Here is a 24,379-nt window from a genome sequence, read left to right as displayed (position 1 = left end):
CCAAACACCCCACAAGGCTTCACACCTCCATTGCTCGCTTCTATATTTTTGGTTCTATGGGTATATTCTTTGGAATATAATTGAGGAGCAAGACGGTTTCGGAGAATAGGTTGCCATGCAAAATGACTGTCGTTGTTGTGGTGTCAAATCCATCTAATCCAGAACAATTGGGAAAATCCAAACTTGAGAAATCCAAGACTTAAGAAATCCAAACTTGACTTCATATTTTACATACATGTACATCCAAGTATATAGACATCCTCGCCTGCCAGGGGTCCAGTATCGCTCCGGATCTCGCTTCCACCAGTTCGGGGAGTGGCTTTATCTAAGTAAGTTCGAATCCTAGATGGGTGAAGATGGTATAGAGATGGACAGTACCTAAATAACGGTCTCGATTTGATGAAAATCTGGGTTAAGACTGTTTTATCTGAGTTTGTTATGCTCCTCCATCTATTATTTGAGTACCAATTCCGTATCGGTTGAAATTTTTCACTGATTTCAACTCGATCTACAATTCACCAGCCTAGAATTTTTAATCAGGCCTACCTACATGGTAAGCAGAGTTCACTACAGGTACTGAAAGCAGTGAATGGAAAAAGGCGGTGAATAGCAGTGAATTTCGCAGAAGGCATTCAAAATGATAAGCGGTAAATATAGAAGGAAGTGGCAGTCGAAAACAAATTTATCAGATGAACCCTAAAGAATATCTCGAGATGCCATAACACAAGCCCATTTTCAAAATTTGCATGGGGTTGGACTCAAACCTCCCCATTAAGCTTGGTGAGATCGTTTACCCTGACCGATTATGCGGCGAGACTGCAGAACTCTGGAAATTCAGATTTTCAATTTCTGGAATTCTTTTGAGGCGCGGATCCAGGGCCATTCGGTGACTACAGCACAGTGAAAAAAGGGCACCAACTTTGAAAAGGGCCAGTATTCATTAATGCCCAGCGAGTGAGTTTGAGTGCCATTCATTGGTATCATGTCACTAAATTTGCCTTCACATTCACTTTGCTTGTGCCTTTAAGATTTTTGGCGAAATTTGCCCTTTTTCGATTAGTTTTAGAGCAACAATAATGTTTCTTTTAGAATAGTGCCCTTTTGAGTAAAGGAAAATGCCTTAGATTGATTTTGGACAATTCATTTCCATTCACATTTTGCTTTAGTCCTAGTACAGAAAGGCAATTATTTTTTATGCATACAAATTGTGTGCCCTTTTATTTATTTTTTTCCCGAAACAAACATTTTTCAAGCGCATTTGAAAACTGCGACTACCGCACGTGCTGCATGTGCGATAGTCAGGATCCGCGCCTGAGAATACAGTCGACTTTATTCAGAGCCGATATGTTAATTGAAACACCAGAACACAGGTTGTATGATCACTTAGGGGAAGTGGGAAATTGATAGTCACCTCACTCGTATTTCACTCAATCCGTATAAAATTAATCACCGGTCCCCAAAGATTGGAGTTAAGCGCAGTTGACTGTTAAATCACATTGATAATCCAGCAGAATAACCGTGCAGTAAACTTTGCCTAACGCGGACAATATGGCCAAAAATAGCTCAGACAAAACGAAATAATTTTCCCGATTTCTAATCATATTTTTCTATCGATAACTCAAAACCAATTTTGCCAGTACCAGTTTGTGCGCAGTTAGGCGAGGTATACTGCGTCGACGATAAAATCAATGATTAAAATAAAGCATCATTTATAAGTGGGATAAATATCGTATATATAATATATACATCATACGCGTATATATTATATATATAATGGTTAGTTTATTTCATCGGTTTAATTTATGTACAATAAACTCAAACTGGGCCCCGTTTCACAAAAACGATTCACTCTTCAAATCCGATTTAAACATAAAGCTGAATCGATGAACGAAATAAAATCGAATTCAAGAGTTAAAATCTGTTTTTTCTATTCAACGAAAACGGCCTCCGGTATAAAAAATCCCAACTTAAAATTAAATTCAATGATAAATAGGTGTCTTTTTCTTGATGTAACATGCGTTTTGTCCTATTTTCGAGTTGACCGTTCCTAGATTCTATACTTGAATCCGTAAATAGGCTGTAATCTTTGACAACGTAAAATTCTGACCAGGTGAAATATACACCGAATTCAACATCAAGCAGTTGAAATAAATGAAAGCTGCCTTCGAAACCATAACGCCTTGATGGATTCAAATACCCGATTATTTTGACTCAATCAAAAATGAATTAAAATCCAAAAACAAATATGGGAGTGCAGTTTCGTTGCAGTATAAAACGTCAATTGCTGTTTATTTCGACAGCTATATCGGGGAAAAAATTCAACTCTGAAATTGAACACGGACAGCATGAGCGTTTATGTTACAACAAGGATACGCTTTATAGGAAGGGGTTATTCAAAGCAGTGCTTTCTAGATAATATTGATATAGGGACTACTTTTAGGGTTTAACCGTGGAGGCCACTAGTACATCGATGAGGTTATCGAACTAAAGATATCGAAGATCTCGGCAGGTCTCGCTTAAGGTTTTGTTCAAGAAAAAAATTCTAACCTTTACAAATGACTTCAGTACCAAAGACCACACATAGAGGAACCTCGACAAAACAAGACTCCGATATACACAGCCATGATATTACACAGAATCTTGTCGCAAATAAGGAAATCTTAACTTATTTCATACTGGATATAACAAACCAACGATCCGTTATTCCGAATAGATTCTCTGGTCCCATGAAGTACGTTGTAAATAAGGTTCAACTGTATTAAACGACCCTGAAGAGATCACCTCATTGACTGTTGAGTGAGACCCCTGACTAAGAACGGTATAAAAGCGTCGATAGCTACCACTAGAGAGATAGAAAGTTTTAGGGTTGATATACGATTCAGTGATTCCGACTAAAATCATATCAATAATACAGGGCCCGGTTTTATAGACTGGTATTACCTTTAAACCGGGGGCTAACTCAATTCATTATCAATTGAGTTAGCCCGCCGGTTAAAGGTTATACCAGTCTATAAAACCGGGCCCGGGGTAACATTTTTCACTGATTCGTCTTGGACCCAATTAATTTTCAATTTCCCGTCAACGCAGATATCAACAGCGAAACCTCGTCAAGGTCATCACGTGTTGGGCTGTCTTTGGGGTATTACTCAATCTTGCGGGAAATCATATCAAAAATTGTTTCATATTGCTTAGGTTTATACTACAGTAGAACCCACTTAATTTGGAATGGTTGGGACCATGAAATTTATGGGAAACCCGCATTAGACATCATATTCTATATAGGTACAAGTATACCTGGACTGAAAACAATAACCCGATTACCGGTAGATCAAAATCCAGATTAAGCGGTTCCAAATTTAACGGGTTGGTTTGGCTGTAGTAATAACCATATTCGGTCAATAACCTAGCACACTAATCCACTCGGTTAGTTGACCATGAAGAAAACAAAATGGACATTCAGAATAATGTAATGGTTGATATATGTTCATAACCAGTATTAAATATTGACCCCATAAATCATGAAATGAAATCCATTTGTTTGATCTGGCAAGGGGTTTTTCAAGCCCAGTATTAACGTTCAACTGATTGAGTACGGTAAACAATGGGCTTAAATTAATACTGGACCAAAACATCGACACGATTTAGGGGCAAGAAATCTGTCGTATCAACCAATACATTTAGGTTCATACGAGGTTCCGCCGTAGTAACTGCAAATGATAAGAAATGACTCATCAAATGCCCAAAAATCAAATCTGTTTTGCACAAAAAAAAACAAACTAATCAGATTGTCAAGAATTTTCGCACGCACGCAAACACACAAGTTACTCGAGAAGAATATACAATCATAGCAGTGTTACAAAATATTTATAAAGCATTTTAATGACAGTAACAGAGATATAGAGAGAGGGGAAGGGGTATGATGTCGAGACAATCTGGCTTCATTCAAACATCTGCAACAGATTCGATTTGAATTCATGCACCAGATTTTCCGACTAAGCGTCGCACTCATCTCCGCTCATTCAGCGACGTTTCATCGATTCTCAAAATGATTTTTTTTTCTCGTTTTTTTTTTTTTGGTTTATTTCTATTTCATTTTCATTAACGACGAGTTAAAATAGAAGTTCATATTTATACTAATCAAGCTTATTTAAGATCCGCTTCGTAACGCGAAAGTCGTTCCCGAGTATTCTTTGAAAAAAATACATCGACTTATCAAATGGTATCGATACAACTCTTGACGCAATACAGTAAACCTCGCTGAACGCGGACTAGCAGAATCGGTTTTCCAAAGTTAAGGTAAATGGAAGTCAGAAAAATAATTTCATTTTAGTCCGAGTTAGTTTATGTTCTTTCATTTTAGTCCGAGTTAGTTTATGTCCTGAGTCGGCCCGGTCTGAGTAAGGCGAGGTTTACTGTAATGGCCAACGTTCTCAAAATGAATCGCTATCAACCTTGTACTGTATCTTCGAGAGGCTTAATATCTCGATTTTGGAGTTGATGAAAATCAACTTTTTTGACTACGTAACATAAAACTGACTGTTACCACAGTTATGTCAAGCGGATGGGATAACTGGATTTGCGTGTTGCCGATTCTAGTGTTGCCATATTTGGAACCATTACGGAAGCAGCTATCTTTCTGCAAGTTTCTAAAATATTTCCAAATACCAGCGACTGGCAAAGGGCAGATAACAGGGTGATTTTTCAGTTACTTCATCATCGAGCTCCATAATCATGTCACATGGTGGTTTGTAGCAGTAAGATTTAGGCGAAAGTAAGGACTTTTTGTGGGAAGAAAGTAGCACTTTTTTAGTGAATCGCGATGATGTTAGAAAACAGTAAGAATAACTTACGGACGAATGATCTATGTCGTCCATGTACTTTGTCACATTAATTACCCAGAAAAGAGATTTGCGTTCAGCCTTTGATTATTTGATTCACACATGGTATACAATTACGAATGCTGAGTGTGACAAGATGGCTGTTTTCAAATGGTAAATGTTTTTCAAATCAGGTAAAAGAAAAATTGCACTTTTCATCACTTTCTTACATTTTCGTCGAAAGGTGAGGGCCTTTACAAATCATTTCCAAAAGGTAACGCTTAGTAAACTCGCTACAAATCACGCGTCGTAAAGTTGCTCTAAATTACTCTGACTCTGATGAGTATGGACCAGTATCTGCGAGCAGTCTGCGCGTTTCATGGAGGAAAGTTCGCTGGACTGGACACTGAATCGATTTCGAAAATTCAATAATGGCTTTTCAATTAAAAATGTTTCAAAACCCTGGCCGTCTCACGCAAAGAGCACGTCTCAAAATAAAATCGCGTCTTTGTTTCAAAACTTATCATTTATTTACGCAATATTCTCGTGAAGGTATTTTCTTTTTTCGATATTTTTCGCCTCGAACCCAAAAACCGGCCAACAGTAAGCATCATACAGCGTTTCGTCGAGGTAAAAATTCTGAGGAAAAACATTTCGAATTTTCATAGTCAATAATATAACGATACCAATGAATTCTACGGGTAACCTGAATATAATCCGAATCGATTTCAATGAAATTCCAACTTTGCTACGTACTTGACGATTCTTAATTCACCGGATGTATTATTCCTTTGGTCCCGAATGATTCGAATTATAAGCAGGTCGTACCGTAGATTCCGACTCGAGGGCCGACAAACTTTTCAATCGGTACAAATTAACGTGCACAAACTGCGAACAAAAATTTACAGTGAAAACATTTTCTATCACTACGAAATAGTACATAAATCTACACGGTTAAAATAATAGCAATAATGATAATACTAATAGTGATAATAATAAGTAGCAATCAATAATCGAAAAAAATCAAACAAACATTATTCAAAAAACGCACACACAAAAAACCAAACAAGAAACTTACAGAGCACTAGTTTAACAACTACTCGGGCAAAAATGTTACGAAAATGTCATGAAATACTTGGAAATCAGGTGAACTCTTTTTTTTCGAACTTACGTTAACCCAATGGCACCGTCTAGGAAATAGCCACCGTTTTAGATTCGCTCGGTTACATCAACAATAGAAACGACGTCACTAAGTTGTATGCTACAATCTTTAGTAAGGATCCTTAAGTCAGAAACTATGATCACCAAGAAACGGTGCCTCATCCATAGTTCCGGCATTCCTTTTTTCATTGAAGCGCCCTGGTTAAATCATGCACATGTTCAGGTTCCATTCGTAAATTCATCGGTTGGTGTCATAATTATGCTGGGCGTTTAGTAAGAAACAACACTAGGGCCCAGTTCCACAAAAAGTGTAAGTCTAAAACGGTTGAGTTTGAATTGTAGTCCTCAATTGAAGATATGAATTAACCAATAGCGATTACACCAAAAATTCGAGTTAAACTTTTTTGTGAAACCGAGTCCTGGGCTGACCCGGGTGGCGTAGGTGCTAATGGGTTAAATCAGAAACTATACAAATCAATACCCGGGTTTCGAAGGAGGTTTAAAGGACTGTTTAGCGATCGGTCGTTTTTGAAAATCATTTTTCGAAAAATTATTTCCACGGTTTCTCAACGTTACTACGGAAGGTAGCACCGAGAAACCAATCGTTTTTAAAATCTAAGGCAGGTTTCGATTGGTCTTCCTGAACGCGTCCGCTGCCGGCTTGATAATACGGTGGTGCCCCCGCACGAATATACTGCCAACCTCTGAAAAGTGCTATCAGTAACAAATTGAGTTTTTTTCAGTAACATTTCATTGAAATGTGAAAGAAAATGTTGAAATCAATCAGTACTCAATAGAAAGACCCTCAGTAACATCCTTCACATTTGTCTACGCATCAATCAAATCAAAACAGTATTTCTCTTTATAAAAGAGTAACAAATACTGAAAATCAGGACCAGTTGGCAGCTCTGAATGAGCATCGAGAATGAAGTCAAGTGTGTTCACATCGCCAGCCAATCAGGAACTGTATCATTCCCGTGTGCCTGAGCGCTTATATCTAACAGTACATACAAAGAAACAGTTACGAATATATTCGTAGTGTTTCTGATGACTGAACTGCAAGTACAAGTATATCCGTAGCCTCATGGGAACATGTGAGCTGATTCTGGAATATTTCTCGGGCGCGTTCGTTTCCACCTAAACACGCTCTACCGACCTAGATGGTAAAATCTGTAAACCGATAGAAGGCTGGTAAGGAGTTAGTAATCAGGGACCGGTTGCGTAGTTACAGCTTCGACTTTAAGACCTGTCTAAGACCAACTTAGTTCTATATCCAATCTAACAACCTAAGACCAGTCTTATGATTTAAGACCACTTTTGGACTTAAGTAACGACTGTGCAACCAGGCCCTGGATTCGCTATACTTAAACCTCAATACGTAAAATCGAAACCTGCCTAAATTCTCTTTAATCAAACGTTGTATATTGAAAGTTGATCCTTGGTTAATAATTCGAATACCCTATCAGAACAATTCCCCCCTGACACGGGAATTGTCCTAGAATCTTTGAATACAATACCGCTGATAAGTCCGTAAGAGCCGATACTAGTGTTTTAATGTATCGACATCATAAAATAAGGAGGATAAAACCATCGTCGCAACGAAACGAGAGGCATTTTACAATAAATTACGCAGCAGTCAATGACAATCCTGTGCCCTCCTCCCACATAGAGAGACATGTCGAAATTGCTTCGAAAAAACACATTTCAAACAACAAATTCCTGTTATCCATACTTTTTATCAATGTCGACTTTGTCAAATGATAATCTTTCATTACGTCTATTATTAATTCTCGATTGATTACAGTAATTATAGCGATAATTACTATTAAAAAAATTGCCATTAATAACCGACTTGAATGAACTCTACTTTGGTCTGGTTCATCTCGTATCACGTCAATTCCTAAACCTTCGATGACCTAGATGATCTAGCGAAAACCTGTCGATCGAAGCTTATGATGATGTCAAATCCCGACAGTAAGAAAATTTTATCGGTGTCGATCTAGTGTCGAGTACCTGACTAAAGGGGGGGGGTGTGTTGTGGAGGATAAAGAATTTTCAATGACCACAGCATAAGAAGCGACTAGTAATAGCGACACACCATTCATAGTTATAGTCGACGTTCTTACAACATTGGTCGAGTTAGAATCGGTAAAAAATACTGAGCAAGAATGTAGGAAATACAGTAGACCCGGCTTCATCAGCAGTAAGTAAACTACAGGGCTCAGTTTTATAGACTGGTATCAACTTTAAGCCAGGGGTTAACCCTATTGAAAATGAATGGAGTTAGCCCCCCGGATAAAAGTCGATACCGGTCTATAGGCCCCCAGTACTTTTTCAAAACTACCCAGTTTTATACAGCGGTATTATCTTTAACCTGGGGGTTAACTCGATTGAAAATGAATGGAGTTAGCCCCCCGGATAAAAGTCGATACCGGTCTATAGGCCCCCAGTACTTTTTCAAAACTACCCAGTTTTATACAGCGGTATTATCTTTAACCTGGGGGTTAACTCGATTGAAAATGAATGGAGTTAGCCCCCCGGATAAAAGTCGATACCGGTCTATAGGCCCCCAGTACTTTTTCAAAACTACCCAGTTTTATACAGCGGTATTATCTTTAACCCGGGGGTTAACTCCATAGAAAATGAATTGAGTAAAGCGGCCCCAGTAGCTCAGTGAGATCCGTCCCGTCGTGAGGTTAAATGAATAATCTAATAGGGTTAGTCTCGGGAAACCAAGATCCAAGCGACGTAAAGCCAAAATAAACAAACTAACAAACCCACAGGTGAAAGTTAATACCAGTCGATAAAACTGGGCCCAGTATTTTAGTACACTTGTACGTTCGGGTCTGAAAAATTTCAATGCGTGTAGCTATATATCGCCTTTCGTCGCTTCAGTCAACGCCGCTCTATTCAGAAAATTCAGTAAACAAAAATTTCATCGATGTCCAAATCACATATTCTGCGCATTTTTTTCGAAAGAGCGGAATTAACGGTCGTATCGCGATCGTCGTACCAGTTTTCTACCGGGATATCAATTTCAACTCCGTTAACCCTTTCAGTGCGTCTACACCGTAGTGCGGTGTATAAATCAGTGATAGATTTTGCTAGTACACCGCACTGCAGTGTATTGATGTCATAAGTAATTAGTAATTATCTCTCTTGAAAAATGACAGCACCTGTCAAATATAGTGAAATACTAGTAACTAACGATACACTGCACCGCAGTGTAGACGCACTATAGTGGTATTCCCGTTTTTCAACACACTAGGGTGGAATTTTTTAAAATTTTCAAATTATCTCCAGCACTATAGGGTATTAATTAGTCAGCACTGAAAGGGTTAAGTCATTACTTTGAATATGAAGTACGTAGTAAATTTCTCTGAATCGTCCGAATATAGGAAACCAACGCCTTATGCCGAAAAGGGCAGAGTCTACTGCATTGTCATCATCGTTTGATGGTAAAACATCCATCACTACGGCGGCCTCCGCGTACGCGGCCTAGCGATGACGTTATACATATATATATATATATCACAAAATTTCTCAAGAATTACGTAAATGAGCACTCGGATGAATACACAATTGATCGACGCACGAACATGAACGATGACCGGAAAATGGCCGTTCGGCGTCCTTTCTGGTTTAACGATTAATAAAACAGGACAAAAATGATCACTTCTAAAAAACGATCCGATTTAAATAACGACCGGGCGTCCTCCCTCGCAGGAATTCGAACCCGATCGCGCCCGCATTACCCACCTAGTACAGCACGCGCACACGCAACGCTGGGAAACACTGAAACAGTAAACATAAACACGTTTCCCCATATCTGTGTCGCGAGAAACATGGTTTCGGGAAACAATGTTTCCAAGACCAAAAATTAGATTCCGTGTTTCTATGTTTACGTGTTCCCCGGTGTCATGTGCGTCGGGTTTATGACATCATGTTTAGCCATATGTTTACGGTTGTAGAGTAAAATAAAACAAGAAACATGATTGAGCCATTAGATTTTTGCACGGCACCGGCGCGTTTGGTTTAATACGACGGTGGTTCCTAAGTACGGCGCGACACCATCAGATTTCGATACGCGCCGAGGGAGGACTTTCGCGAATCGTTTCATCCATCGTTTCGATTCGATCGCGCGTCAATTATTTCTTCTTCGTACGAGAGACCCTCGCGAGAAATATAACGCGCGCGTCGTTCGTACAAAGTTTACAGCGATTAAAATTCGATTCTTTTTCTTCTTTTCTAATCAGTTGAAATATATATATAAACTCTTATTCGTTATTCTAAGCGTTCGCCTCGACTTCTCTGCAAATTCTCCGATCTGGAATAGTGTCTTTCGGCACCACACGGTGGCGCGCTAGTCATTCGGACTTCGACTTGATGTGGTTGCCGCCGTTCGGGCCGTTGGCGACACTTTTCTTTTTCATTCCTTGGTATGTAACGAATAAAGAGGCATATTCTGGTTTTTGCGAAGCGTACGCTTTAAACTCATCTGAAAAGAATAACACGATATCGTAGCGACGCGACATTCTAAAATGACCCGACCTACGAGTCCAAACGAGCCCGAGAAAACAAACTGTTATTATTACTCAGGCAATGTACATACTAACGAGTGGTTTTGTTGTACAATAGACTTCGCTCAAGTCGGAACTTTTAAAATAAATGTGTCTGATTTGAGCGATATTCGAGTTGGATATTACATATGTTGGTTTCCATAGACAAGTGTCTGTCAAATATCAATTAGTCGACAAAAACCCACAATAAAAAAGAAAAACTATCTGATAGTTTGACGTTTCGACTCAAAAAAGAAAAACTATCTGATAGTTTGACGTTTCCACACAAATTTGAGTCGAAACGTCAAACAATCAGATAGTTTTTCTTTTTTATTGTGGGTTTTTGTCGACTAATTACATATGTATTTCAAATAAAGTGTCACAAATTGTAGCCAATCAGTGTGTAAAATCGTAAGGGGCTGTTCAGAGAGTATGTACGGGTCTGATAGATGACTGCCGAGCACAGAGCGTCAGAAACTCAGAGGTTACGTACTTCTGCCCAGGCAGATATGACACTGATACACAGTCAGATACATATCTGGATCCAGTTCCACAGTTGTGAGTTAAGATTTAACTCAGAGTTGACTTATTGAAAATGAACTAATTTAACTCAGAGTTAACTCTAACTCACAACTGTAGAACTGGGTCCTGGGGAACTAATGGAACTATCAGTAAAGCGCCCGGTTGAAATAGGGGCTTAAGCATCATCGTCATCATAATGATCGTAATGATTTATTTTTTTAATAGAAATCATAAATCCGATTCGACGCCGCGCATTTCGAATACTTACCAAAAGAAATTTTGCCGTTTCTAGCAGTGTGAACGTCGGCGAATAATTTCTCGACATCAAACTCATTCATACTAAACGCTTGATGTAAAATCGTTGTTAAATCTTCGCGCGATATAAAACCATCTCCATCTACATCAAACAACTGTAAACACATAAAATGATATATATATATACATATTCATCGCGAGTGATCATAGTCAAATTTTTCATCCTTTTTATCGATTTTTCTGCCTTCCAAAGTTAAGGAGAGATTTATCCACTGGGGCACGTCACCAATTGAGAGACCAGAAAGCCGCAACCAAGAAGACTTAGTCTCGGAAACTTATTATCTGGCAACTGAGGACAAATTCGATTCAATAGCCCTGTCTAAGCTAACTTATTTATAACATTCTGAATTCAAAGCCCATTCCAAAAATTGACCAAAAGACAAAGCAAAATGACCAGTCCATTTTAAAATGGACCATTTCTCTAGGTTTAATTGCCTGTTAATCACAAGTGTCGCATCCAGCTGGACCAGTTATACCAGCTGATTTTTATATATGTTAATGCTCAGCATTCACTCGGTCTGTTAAGAATTTCTCTCTTCCCGGCACAGGCCAAATTAGAACGGACTGACCAGTGATAGCATATAATAATTTCCAATTTCAATCGAGAACTGCGAGCGGTCGTTCGAACGAACTAACCTTGAATGCTAGTTGAATGGTTTCTTCTGTATTGGCCGGCATCGATATCAGCGATAAACCGATCACGTACTCTCGAAAATCAATCGAACCAGACCCATCCTACAACAAACAACACGATACATTACTTACAGCGTCGCAGCCACTTTACAACCATTTACAAATTCCCCGAGTTTTCCCCGATTTTTCCATGTGATTACACATAATTCCTCAGTGAATCGGATAAATTTCTAGGATTAAAAACGTGACAATTCATTCATTTTTCATCCAATCCCGTACTGATCAAGAAACACGCAGTCAATAATAATAATTATAATAATAATAATAACAATAATACTAATAATAATAATTGACATTTATATAGCGCAGGTATCCAAACTAGAGTCTTGGTCAAATGCGTTTCAAACTTGGTATTATTACCCCCAGCCTATAACTCTATTCCATGTATCAGTCATCTCTCCCTGGGGAGAGGTAACATCCGAGCAGCTGCTAGGTGCTCAGGAGTCAATAACATTATCCGAATTCCCTGAATTCTTTCAAGTTTTTGGTTTTCACGGATTTTTATAGATTTCCAGATTTATTTCTCGTCGTATGCACGACGACACTTTGGGATGCGCGTTGAAATAGGGATAATCGTCGACTGATCGATTTATTTCAAACATTCGGTGGGCGCTTCGCGAACCCGGCGCCACCTGCGGGGAACGCCACGAAACCAGGTCGACGAGGCAGTTTCCATGGATGCCGATGATATCGACACTTACTCTATCGTATAATGAGAAGAGATGTTGAAGTGGTTGCGACACGGGTAACCCGAGGTGTTCGGAGAACTCGTCGATCGTTATCTGACCGTGTTTATTCGATATATTCGAAAATTTTTCCAGTAATTCTTTAATTTTGTCGTATTTCAATCTGAAAAACATACATTTATATTTATAGATAAGATTGCGTGAATCTATTAAAATTTCACCGAATAACTAAGATTAAACTGGAGCTTGGTATCACTCAGATCATTTTCACCAGTTTTAGGTAGCTAATTTAGTCTCAAGAGTGGGATTTACAATTTCAGTAGCCTCACTGGTGGTCGAGGTTTTATTTCTAATGGTAGCTATACGTCGATACTACAAAAGTACATGTATACTCTAATGCCGAGCACAGGTCGACTAAGATCCGATCGGATCGTAAGCAGTCGAGTCTGCAATTTTTTCATCGGGAACCTTTTCGACGTGAGTGTACTTACGACCGCAACGAATCGATCGCGGACCGGTCGTAAGCCGATCAGATCGTCGTAGCCAATCAGCGAAAAGTTTTGCATCACATGACTTTTAGACTAAGCGATGATCGAGTCATAGTCGACCCGAGTGCTCTTAAGATTGTGAGACAAATGAATCGGCAGTAAGCAGTCGAGTGTATACTATTGCTGATCAGGTCGTCAGACAACCTGAGCTTGGCTTTATGTGTATTTCTTGAAAGTACATGTAATCTCATTTGCTATTACAGTCAAACTGTCATTACTAAGTCAAACACTAAAATCAGTCTTTTTTCGCACATGCACAATAACTACACTTTTTTCTTTGCTTTTTTCACTCAGGGCTGTATATAATTGTATAAGCTAATTTTTGCATCCGAACAGAGCTTCATACCAAATTTATATACTACGAATGTTCACTGGTTTTTCGTCAAAGTCGTTAGATTGTTAAACGAAAATAATGTTATACATCGTATCGCATCTCGATGACTCTCGAAAATCGATTCGACTTCCGCGAAAGTTTCGAATCTCACATCGATCGCGAAACGTCAATTCGACTCACCCCAATCGACGACTGAGTTTCTGAAATTCGATCAGCCCCGTCGCCATCGGCAGTTTACGTTTCGCCGCGTATACCATCAGTTTACAATCGTCGAAAGTATGATCGGTGACCGGTATCTTTAAACACCTGAAATACACGTATCGAAATACACGTATTAAAATGCGCATACACGAAATACACGTCTGGGATGGGGCTACTGTTCACTATAGAGAGGTAAAATGCTCATTTGGTACCAGAGAAAGTGTTCACTGTTCACTATAGAGAGGTGTTCACTAAATGGAGGTTCTGTTTAATTGAAAATGAATAGGGAAAATTTGGTTCCGGGCAAAAAGTGTTCACTAAGGGAGGTGTTTACTAAATAGAGGTGTTCACTAAGGGAGGTTTTACTGTACGCAACATTCATAATTCACACATTTCTCGCGATACTTTTTACTTGATGTCGATCTCGGTTTCCCCATGACTAACCCAAATCAGGATGGCCACTTTCCACCCATCTACGAATCCCCGGAGTTTTCCCGGCGATAACACATAATTCTCTGAATGAATCACAAGAAATTTCTAGGTTTAAAATGTTACGATTCATTAATTTTTCATTGAATCACGTACTGGCGGTTGATAACATAAACCGAATTCCCTGAGTTTTACCGGTTTTTGGTATAATTTGTCAAATAACCTGATTTTTGTCTAGATTATTTTGATTCCCGAGTTTTCCAGGTTTTCCCAGGCCAATGGCCACCCTGCCATTCCACCTAACCATGAGAGGGCCGTTGAATTGTTGCTAGCACACCGAAAGCAGCCAGCAGAACTCGAACCCACTTGTCACTCAGTACTGCTAGTGAATGCAACAGCATCAAGCCTTATCCCACTGTGCTATTGAGGCTGATCAAAATATCTTAATATAAGTCTCCATCCATTAAAATCGTTCTGTGTGCTTCAGGCTTAAATCCGCAGTTCTCTATTTTTGTTTCACCGGACAAAGTCATTATACTTACTGAGCCATTTTGGTACGGACTGCACTCGCGAATAGTTTCGGATTGGCGATTTCTTCATCAGTCGGCACGTGCACCGGTAGAAACTGTCGAATGGAAATATAAGATAACTTTATTCTAAGCGAAGAACGACGGTTAGTACTACAGCCTCGTGAGCCATAAACCACGATTTTGAATTTGACTCTGAATGCAATTCCGTCGTTGGGTGGGTTCAATTCAACTTAGGACCTTGTTCCACTGTCGTTAGTTGTCGGATAAACACTATAATCCGTGTATACTGTAGATAAATGAAGAAATCCCACACTAAAAAACTGCTTGGTCTGTTTATCTTTAGTTTTGACACACTGCTTCTATTTTAGATCCTGTGAGTTTATATGCTTTGTTACTTGTTTTTCTGGTCATTCCACCTGATGATGGCTGTTAGTCAACAACAGCCGAAACGTTGTGGTTTCATAATAATACATTTGATCGTATAATTTTAAAATCGAAGTGTGGGATTTCTTCATTTTTCCACTGTCGTGTTGTTATAACTCAACTCGGGGTCCAGATCCACAGCTGTGTGGTTTGATTTCACTTTGGATCCAGTTCAACGATTGTTAAAAGTATTTACTACTTTGACTCACAGTCCGGATGCATAGTTGTTGGTTACATCCGACTGTGAACCCAGTTCTACAGTTTTTTTAAATTTTCTGTTTCAATTAAAAAGATATGTGGGTTTAATTAGACTCAGAATCTACAGATGTTGATGTAATCCGACTCTGAACCCAGTTCCACAGTTGTGTTCATTTTCTGGATCCAGTTCAACAGTTATGCTTTATGGAACATGAACCGGAATTGAATTTCCCAATCAATATTTCCAAAATTTCGATGTATTATAGGCAGCCAAACCCAATCAGTCGTTTGCCGGTTCAGGCTGAATGGAAGATTTTTTGAATGAACCGGAACCGAATTTCCCAATTATGTACTTCGATTTAAGCAAAAAAATTCTGTAAATTTGACCGCCGATCACACAACTATACCTGTACCTGGTTTCGCTCCCGGCGGGTGCGGCGGGTTTGTAAGAGACATTCGATCAAAAAATCAATCGAAATCTACCGATTAAATAAATAACGGGGACAATCACTATTTTAAGGACATGTATTCACGACTGTGGAACTAGAACAGCCGAAGCGACTGCGACCCGAAAACGATTCACGAAATTTCAACTCATTCATGAATGAATTTAATGAGAGTTCCGATCGATACGCATGTACATATCATATATATGACATATAGCCGGAATTTCTTGGTAACAACAGACGTTTTCCGCGAACAATAGGTCAATAGCTGCGCAACAGCTGATGTATGAACTCATACAAATAATCACTGTAAATCTTTGCGTAGCACATGTGCGCCCGTAACGTGGTAACTCCCCATCATTGAAATTATCGACGTCGTCTCGTACGCAGAACCGCCGCCCGCACCTCCCGTTACCACGTCTGACGTACCTCGACCTCCATTTTGTTGTGCAACTGACACAAAGTTATCCAGAAAATCATCGCGCTGAAAAAAAACGAGAAAATTACATTTTACTGTTGTTGCAGACCAGAATACCCAATCTCTATTTGTAGTAGTTCTCCCAAAAAGTGACGCTAAACTAATATCAAAAATTGTAGCTGATATAAAAATGAAATAGAAATTATTCTGATTTTGAAAATATTTTGATATTTGACATTTTTGGGAGTGGTCAGGTTCTTAAAAAAGAGTAGAAGCTATTACTCAAATAGTTCAATCATATTCAGGACGACTCGATGGTATAATTTTTCCTAATGACCGGGCGATCCTGACCGGAGGGCTCACTTGTATCGTCGACAAGGCAAGCACTCGGAATCGGAAAAACTTTTATTACACCGACAAGATCTATATACAGTTTGATACTTACGCGGCTGGGCCATCCCACGTCCATGTAACCGTGTCCTGGAATGAAACGAAGCGAATGAAATATTAAATTCGAAAAACAATTCGAATCATACGCAACACGTCAAATGAGGGCATTTTAGAATTTTCAGTGGGAGCCGCGTACTGGTCTCACTAGACAATCTAGGGTTCACGCGTTTTGATCACGGGTTGCGGCTTGAGTTTTTTTATGTTTTCAGGGGTGGATTTCGGGGGTCCGGACCCCTGCCTTCCCACTGAGGTTGCCCTTTTTGTCAAATCAAAGGTCATTAAAACCTGCAAATTTGACACACATCCTTTCAGAAATAGCATATTTTCAGACGTTTTTCTTCTAAAATATCTAATACCAAGGGTGGGACCCTGCTTGTAGTTTCTACTGGATGGACCCCAGTCCCACTAATGTCCTATATCCGCCCCTGGAAGGCAAAACCATTTTCCCTAAAAAATTCCCCCTTATTAAAAATTATTCCATCTTTTTGCACAGATACCTAGAAGTAGAAACTGTTGCGAAATGAGTATGAATAATGCCGGAGGTTGCGTGAATTCTTGCTTTATTCTGCTACAACAGGGAGATATTCAATGAATGAATACTCGACATATTTTCAACATTCCTAATAAACACTTATTTCCTGATTTTCTAACTCATATATGTAAAAAAAAATTACAGAACATTAGTCAGAAAGAATCTACGTGTTTTATCGTTAATACATTTGAAAGCCGGTAATTCCGACCGACTAAGGGCAGAATTAATGTAATATCAAATAACAATACGGTATTATATATCAAGCCTTAAGGCCATAAAAATTTCGTGTTCTATATTTCAATTGATTTTCTGAAGCAAAGCACGGCGCAATTGATACAAAAAAATTTCTTATGTTTCCGCGTTTTGAAGTTTGGTTCACAACAATGTCGCTGACAATTACAAAACATCAAAATGGCTGCGATTTCGCTTAGTCACGTGATAATTTTCCGATCATTTTGAAAGCGATCATAATTATTCTCAAACCCGCAATCAAATGGCCAAAAAATCATTCAAAACGTTGACCATTTTATTCATTAAAAATCCAAATCGATCGGTTTGAGACAAAACAATATTAATTGTCATTCCTTGAAAATAGTTTTCAGTTTAAAACTGAAAATTCAGATTTTTTGATAAATTCTTATTTGTCTTTGTTTTAAATAACTTATCAGGAGTTTGATTTCGAAAGTCAGGTCATACAAATATTTGACGGTAAAATATATCCGAACGATTGATAGTCTGAGAAACCAGGCGATACATTTTGCACAACTTAAAAAGTATTTAAAAGTCTCTATCAAAGGCCAAAAATACATTGATAACATACTAAGACAATAGTTTAAAACTGATATCATCAGGGTCGGAATGATAAACTAATTCTATACTGATAAGGTTGGTTTTTTGGTTCAACTAGGTCGGGGAGAAAGGTCGCAAAAATGTCTTTCGACTCAAATCGGATGAAATCATGAAGAAGTCATAGCAAACGGACTAGGTGATGGGCAGCACACAACTCTATATCTATACATCTGTAATTCGATATCTGATTTTAAAACCGAACACACCTCCCCCTCGCTTCAGTCCCTGCAGGTCTGGTGGGTTTGTAAGGGACTCCAAATCGAAGGAAATCTACCAATCAAATAAATAACAGGGTCAATCCCTACTCTAAGGTCAAAATCTTATAAACACAAGTTTGGGTGGGGGGGGGGAAACTTACTTCGCCGTGGCGTTAATATTAGTTCATTGGGGGATTCTGTAAATACCAATCATTATTGAAATCATCTCAGAATGATTAATGTATCGACCTCGTGAACCCGACTTCAACACACGATCTGGTCAATAGTTATCTCATTTCATCGGATCTGTTTATCATATTCGCACCGTGTACGACAACATGAAATTCGAATCGATTGATCGGGATAGTTACACACGCGTGCGTGTGCTGATACTAACTTACCACTTTATTCGGATATCTAATGCAGACTGGTTGAACCGGCACACCTGGGATGAAAGCTCCTAAAATAATAGTTTAAAAATAGACATCGATTATTACTGTTTCGGTATTCAAAACCGGTTTTCGATCCGTTCGTTTTATAAAGCCGTGCGTCTCAGGCTCGATATATGAAAAAAAAAAAAAAAAAAACTCGAAACGCGAATTAGATTTCGCGATTACGCGTTTCGATGTTCAGTTCACCGACCCATAGAGCGAAACAAGAAAAACTTAACCTTTTCAGCGCGTCTACACCGCATTGCGGCGTATGAATCGGTGATACATTTTGCTAGTACACCGCACTGCGGTATATTGATGTAATTAGTATTTATCTCTATTGAAAGATGGCAGCACATGTCAAACATAGAGAAATATCAGCTAGTTACGATACACTGCACCGCGGTGTAGACCCACTATAGTGGTATTCCGTTGTTCAACACACTAGGGTGGAATTTTTTAGAATTTTCAAATTATCTCCAGCACTATAGGGTATTAATTAGTCAGCACTGAAAGGGTTAAACAACCTATCGCGCTACTATTTTAAAGAGAGAGGTGCTGGGAATATCATTTCAAAATTCCCAAGTTTGTCCCGATTTCGTGGTACTGAGGACAGATAATAATGATAATTGTCATTGATATAGCGCAGGTATCCAAACAAGAGTCTGTTCAAATGGGCTCCAAATTTGGTATTATTACCCCCAGCTTATAACTCATCATGCATCAGTCATCTCTCCCTGAAGTAACATTCGAGCAACTACTAAGCGCTCAGGAGTCATCTATCAGGTCAGGTACCCATTTACTCCCAGGGGGGAAAGAGGCGATGAGGAGAAGTGTCTTGCCCGAGGACATTATCGTAATGTACGGGGGGGGGGGGGGTTCGAACCCACGACCTGGCTTCCCACGGTCGAACGCTCTAACAACTCTAACCCACACAATGCTCGCTCTGATAGATAGATACCGTATCGACGGAATACAAATATGGAGATGTACTTCAATCACTATAAAGTTCGTGAGTGGGTTTTCAACTACTCGTGACCTAGAACGTTAAACCATCCGCCGAAAAAGAACAACCATCACCTTCCGATTACGCGACGGTAACCATAGAAACCGAGGTACTCGGACGTGCGTGCGGTGATGGGTATGTTAACAAATTGGTTTTGATGATGACAACTTCTTTCTTTCTCATAAAAAGTTTCTCTCGTTGCGTTTGCGTCGACGCACGAAAGCGAAAAGCACGCCGGAATTCTTCGCGGATTTATACCCGCCGATACTGGGTGGATATGCTGCGGGCGATGACTGCGAAAAACGATAGAATACACTCTCCGCGTCCAATAACCATTTTTCACGCGGGATATGAACTGACACACGAGTTCAATTGATGAACTCTGGAATTTTCGAATTTTTTTTTTCGTAATCCTCGGGCTAAAAAAATCGACAACTCGTTTCTCATTTCTGAGCTTTAAAGTTGACCCGGCCGACCGTACATCCACCATAAAGATAACTTTTTTAAAAATCATGATCAAGCTTACCACACCTAGCAGTTACATAGCATTATATTGCTGTTTACAAAATGGACCGACCAATTAGAAGAAACGAGGTATAATCTCTTTAGCCATTTTTTTGCAAATGACTTTTTTCACTTCTTTCCCATAACAAAATTTACTAGAATTTTTCACGTTCCTCTAACATAAGTTTTCCAGATTTTTCACATTTTTTTCATGTCGAGGTGCAATAACATTAGCGATTGTCGATCGCAATCTGGACTGATTGAAATGAAATTTCTTAATCTTTAACGCAGCTTGTGAATACATGCACACTCATTCTGAGGTCCATGGTACATGGTACATGGTTTAAGGGGATCAAAATATTCTAACCCCCTTTGAGTGCATCTACACCGCAGTGATCGACTTAGCTAGTACACCACACTGCGGCGTATCAATGTTATTAGTAATTCGTTTTTATCTCCATTGAAAGATGACAGCACAGAGTGGCGCTGTGGCTGAGTGGGTGAAGCCACCGGTCGCTGGTCTCGTCAATCCAGGGTCTATGGGTTCAAACCCTGGTGGCGACAGAGTTTCTTGGTCGAAGGTTCTTCTCTGGTCTCTCCCCCATTGGGAAAAAGAAACATCGAACGCGCTTATAATGCCCTGTGTGGCGCTTAGCGGGTTGAGGGTGTTAAAAAAAACAGCACTGGTCAAACAGTGATATAGTAACTAACGATACACTGCACCGAAGTGTAGATGCACCGTATGCCCATAATATGTCACACTGGGGTAGAATTTTTTAATACTTTCAAATCATCTCCAGCACTTAAGTATCAATTAGTCAGCGCTGGAAAGGTTAGCAAGTCACTTATATCAGTTGAATTTTCACATTTTCATAAAGATTTTTCAAAATGATTTTCGAAATTCATCGCCATTTTTCACATCGATGCGGCCCCTGCCGCCGACATATCCAATCGAACCCGACCCCGAGTACGAACCTGGTTTAAACGTGATCAAACACGATCGGTTCGTGCAAGTTCCCTCCGGGAATATCATGACCTGAGACCAGGCCCCGCCGGACACGGCTCTGCGTTTGATCTCTTCGATCGTATCGATGCGCGAGCCTTGATTGTCTCTCGAAACGTAGACCGGCTGCGTCGTACGAATCAAATCTGTAAGTAAATTTAAGCGAACATTCATCGACGGCTGAACCGGGCTTGAATTTAAGCCGCGACTATACGGTTTTCCGATGGCGCCGGTTGCTCAAAAGTTGGGTTAAGATAACCTGTGGATAGTTGTCGAGTAAACACTATAATCTGTGTATACTGTAGATAAATGAAGAAATCCCACACTTCGAATTTAAAATTAGGCCTATACGATCAAATTTATTATTATGAAACCACAACGTTTCGGCTGTTTACTAACAGCCATGAAACGTTGCGGTTTCATAATGATAAATTTGATCGTATAATTTTAAATTCGAAGTGTGGGATTTCTTCATTTATTTAACCAGTGGATAGTTACCATCGTAATGATGAAATTGACACTACGTCAACTATTCACCGGTTAACTCTATCAAACTTTTGAGCAACTGGCCCCTGCTGTTTTATAGACTTGGTATTAGTGAAACCACTTAATTTGGACAGCAACCTTCGATCACACGAGCATACAAGGCCCGGAACAACTGTTCACACGGGTGCCAAATGAGCTTGTGCCCGGTGAACCCATCCAAAAATGTTGGACCAGACCTGGGCAAAATTTCAGCACAGGTCAAATTGTTGAAACTGGTTCTGGAAATGACTCACTTCGCTCAGCGCGGGCCAAATTTTGCTCGGGTCAGTTCAATAGATATGCATGGATATCAGTCTGAGGACTCAAGACCACTTGGACTTTAATGGGCCTCAGGACCCGGTCTCAATTTCGTAGTTCCGACCACATCATATCAGTTCTCGCATTTGTTTCTTACAAAAGCAGTTCGCCTGAATTTCTAAACAAACGCCGAAAGTTTATTACTAAAACTCAAGTCTATAAAACGAGCGCTAAATGCTCTTAATTTCGTAAGAGGTTTATTTCTTTTAAGAAGAAATCTTCATGAAACTGATATCCAACATACACACACCAACACATGCACACACCTTCACATACAGTTATGGGGACAACGCCGGCATCTTAAGATTATGATGAAGATTCAATTACCACTAGAGGGCAGCATCAGATGGGTAACCATATTGTATATCTTATAGTCTCCCTCCGTGTACCTTAGAAATGGTTGGAATGTAAACAAAATCCTAATCCCAATCCATAATTTGCGTACCCACAATATTGCAACTACAGTCAACGCTTGTCATACCGCCAAATTCACCTATTGCCAAGAATTTCCTTGTGCACAGTTCATTTCAAATACGTAAATAGCTCTCGTTAAACCACCTCTCACCCTCCACCAGAACCCCAACGAAATCCCAGAACGGCCCTATTCGAACTCATAGAGAAAATAGTAGTTGCACTGCCAACGATCTTTCGTCGACGAGATTTCACCCATCTGTTATGTTAAGAATCGATACATATGGTCGGCAGTATCACGCATCACTGTCAATTCATTTCTATTATCTAAATGAAATGCGCTAAGACCTTTATGCTTCCTAAATCAAGATTAATCCACCTCGATTCTGTATTTGATCAATAGTCATGTCTTGTATACTATGTCTCACTATCGCCATTTCGTTAAACAGCCACATTCGTTATACCGCCAAAATGTTGACAGTCCTAGGGCTGGCATTTGCGATTTCTTTTACGCGAGGTTTAGATATGCGGTCCTTGGTTTCACATTGTCACTGTTCTAAATTGTTGCGTTCAAAAATTCCAAGAATCGCCAGCAAATATCTGCATTTAATTTCCTTTAGATTGCTGTATAAGTTAAGTTCGTCGAGCAAGGGATTGCAGAACTTTATGATATTCAATCTAAACTTATGTTTTAAAAATGAGCGCAAATTATCGCAACAATTGGGACCTCGAGGGACCGCCACAAATTGGCGCCTAGAAACTGGAAACTTCTTTATTGGATAGCCTTAACAGGTAGAAGAAATGTAGGCCAACCAGGGTACAAATTCTTTCAAAAGTTTCTATTTCGCGTCTTTGAAAAAAATCTATTCAACTCAGTTACTTAATGATTCGACAGTAACCTATAAACATTACTAGTTAAGTTGTAACCCAGGTATCAATCTAATTCATTAAATACAATCGAACAAACACTAATTATATTTCGCATGTCAAAACAAAAATATATCGCGGTTACTCGATAATTCAACAACAAAAAAATCTTTCAATTATGAGTATCAATTTCATTCAATCTCGATGAAACTCCATATGTTTTCGGGCGTAACCGGTATAAAAAGAAATTCATTTTCGACAAGTTGCGACAGTATACAGGTTCAAGCGCCTAGCGCGATATCAGGCGCTTTTGTCATTATATAGAAATATACACTACGCACACTAATAATGTTACGGGCGACATAGAAATCGCGTATTAGCCAGTGTGCCTAGGAATATCTACATTTTTACTAGAAGCCGGCGTGATAAACTGGTTTTTAGTTCCGGGTACGAACTCGTTATCGACGTTCGCTGTACATAGCCTGTCTACATACCGTATTATCAATTCAGAGTTTTATTTCTTTCTAGGAATCGGTTCCGCGAATAGAATTACACGACGAGCATTCGTAACTAAATTAAGCGATTTACCGAAGTTTTTAAGTAGCTGCGAATGAAAAAGTCATCAATACTAACGATTCATAATCATAATTTTACTGATGTTTTAACGATATTGTTTCGAAGTCACCGAGAATTATAGTTATCATTACCAATCAATTATGATTTAAGCAATTTACTGATGTTTTGGAGTCACTGAGAATAGAGTTATCATTTACCAATCAATTATAATAAGCAATTCACTGATGTTTTGAAGTCACTGAGAATAAGAGTTATCATTTACCAATCAATTATAATAAGCAATTCACTGATGTTTTGAAGTCACTGAGAATAAGAGTTATCATTTACCAATCAATTATAATAGCAATTTACTGATGTTTTGAAGTCAATGAGGATAAGAAGTCATCATTACCAACTAGAATTTTACTGATGTTTTGGAGTCACTGAGAAT

At 39.2% G+C, this 24,379-nt stretch overlaps 1 protein-coding gene across 1 annotated transcript in view; it reads right to left on the bottom strand.

The window, feature by feature from the left end:
- Positions 1-1,721: 1,721 nt before the first annotated feature.
- LOC141902602 (lysophosphatidylcholine acyltransferase 2-like) overlaps positions 1,722-24,379 on the bottom strand; it is a 45,875-nt gene continuing 23,217 nt past the window's right edge. The window contains exons 4-13 of the mRNA XM_074790413.1: positions 21,225-21,398; positions 18,710-18,768; positions 16,726-16,760; positions 16,292-16,346; positions 14,808-14,890; positions 13,816-13,941; positions 12,769-12,916; positions 12,011-12,109; positions 11,328-11,469; positions 1,722-10,476 (exon numbers count right to left, since the gene is read on the bottom strand). Of these exons, the coding sequence (XP_074646514.1) occupies positions 10,346-10,476; positions 11,328-11,469; positions 12,011-12,109; positions 12,769-12,916; positions 13,816-13,941; positions 14,808-14,890; positions 16,292-16,346; positions 16,726-16,760; positions 18,710-18,768; positions 21,225-21,398 (1,052 nt within the window). The 3' untranslated portion in view covers positions 1,722-10,345. The remainder of the gene's footprint in view (positions 10,477-11,327; positions 11,470-12,010; positions 12,110-12,768; positions 12,917-13,815; positions 13,942-14,807; positions 14,891-16,291; positions 16,347-16,725; positions 16,761-18,709; positions 18,769-21,224; positions 21,399-24,379) is intronic.

The sequence above is a fragment of the Tubulanus polymorphus genome, chromosome 3 (assembly GCF_964204645.1).
Source record: "Tubulanus polymorphus chromosome 3, tnTubPoly1.2, whole genome shotgun sequence".
Taxonomy (NCBI): Eukaryota; Metazoa; Nemertea; class Palaeonemertea; order Tubulaniformes; family Tubulanidae; genus Tubulanus; species Tubulanus polymorphus.
Note: the sequence above shows the minus strand (reverse complement) of the source record. Positions and strands in the feature narration are given on the sequence as shown.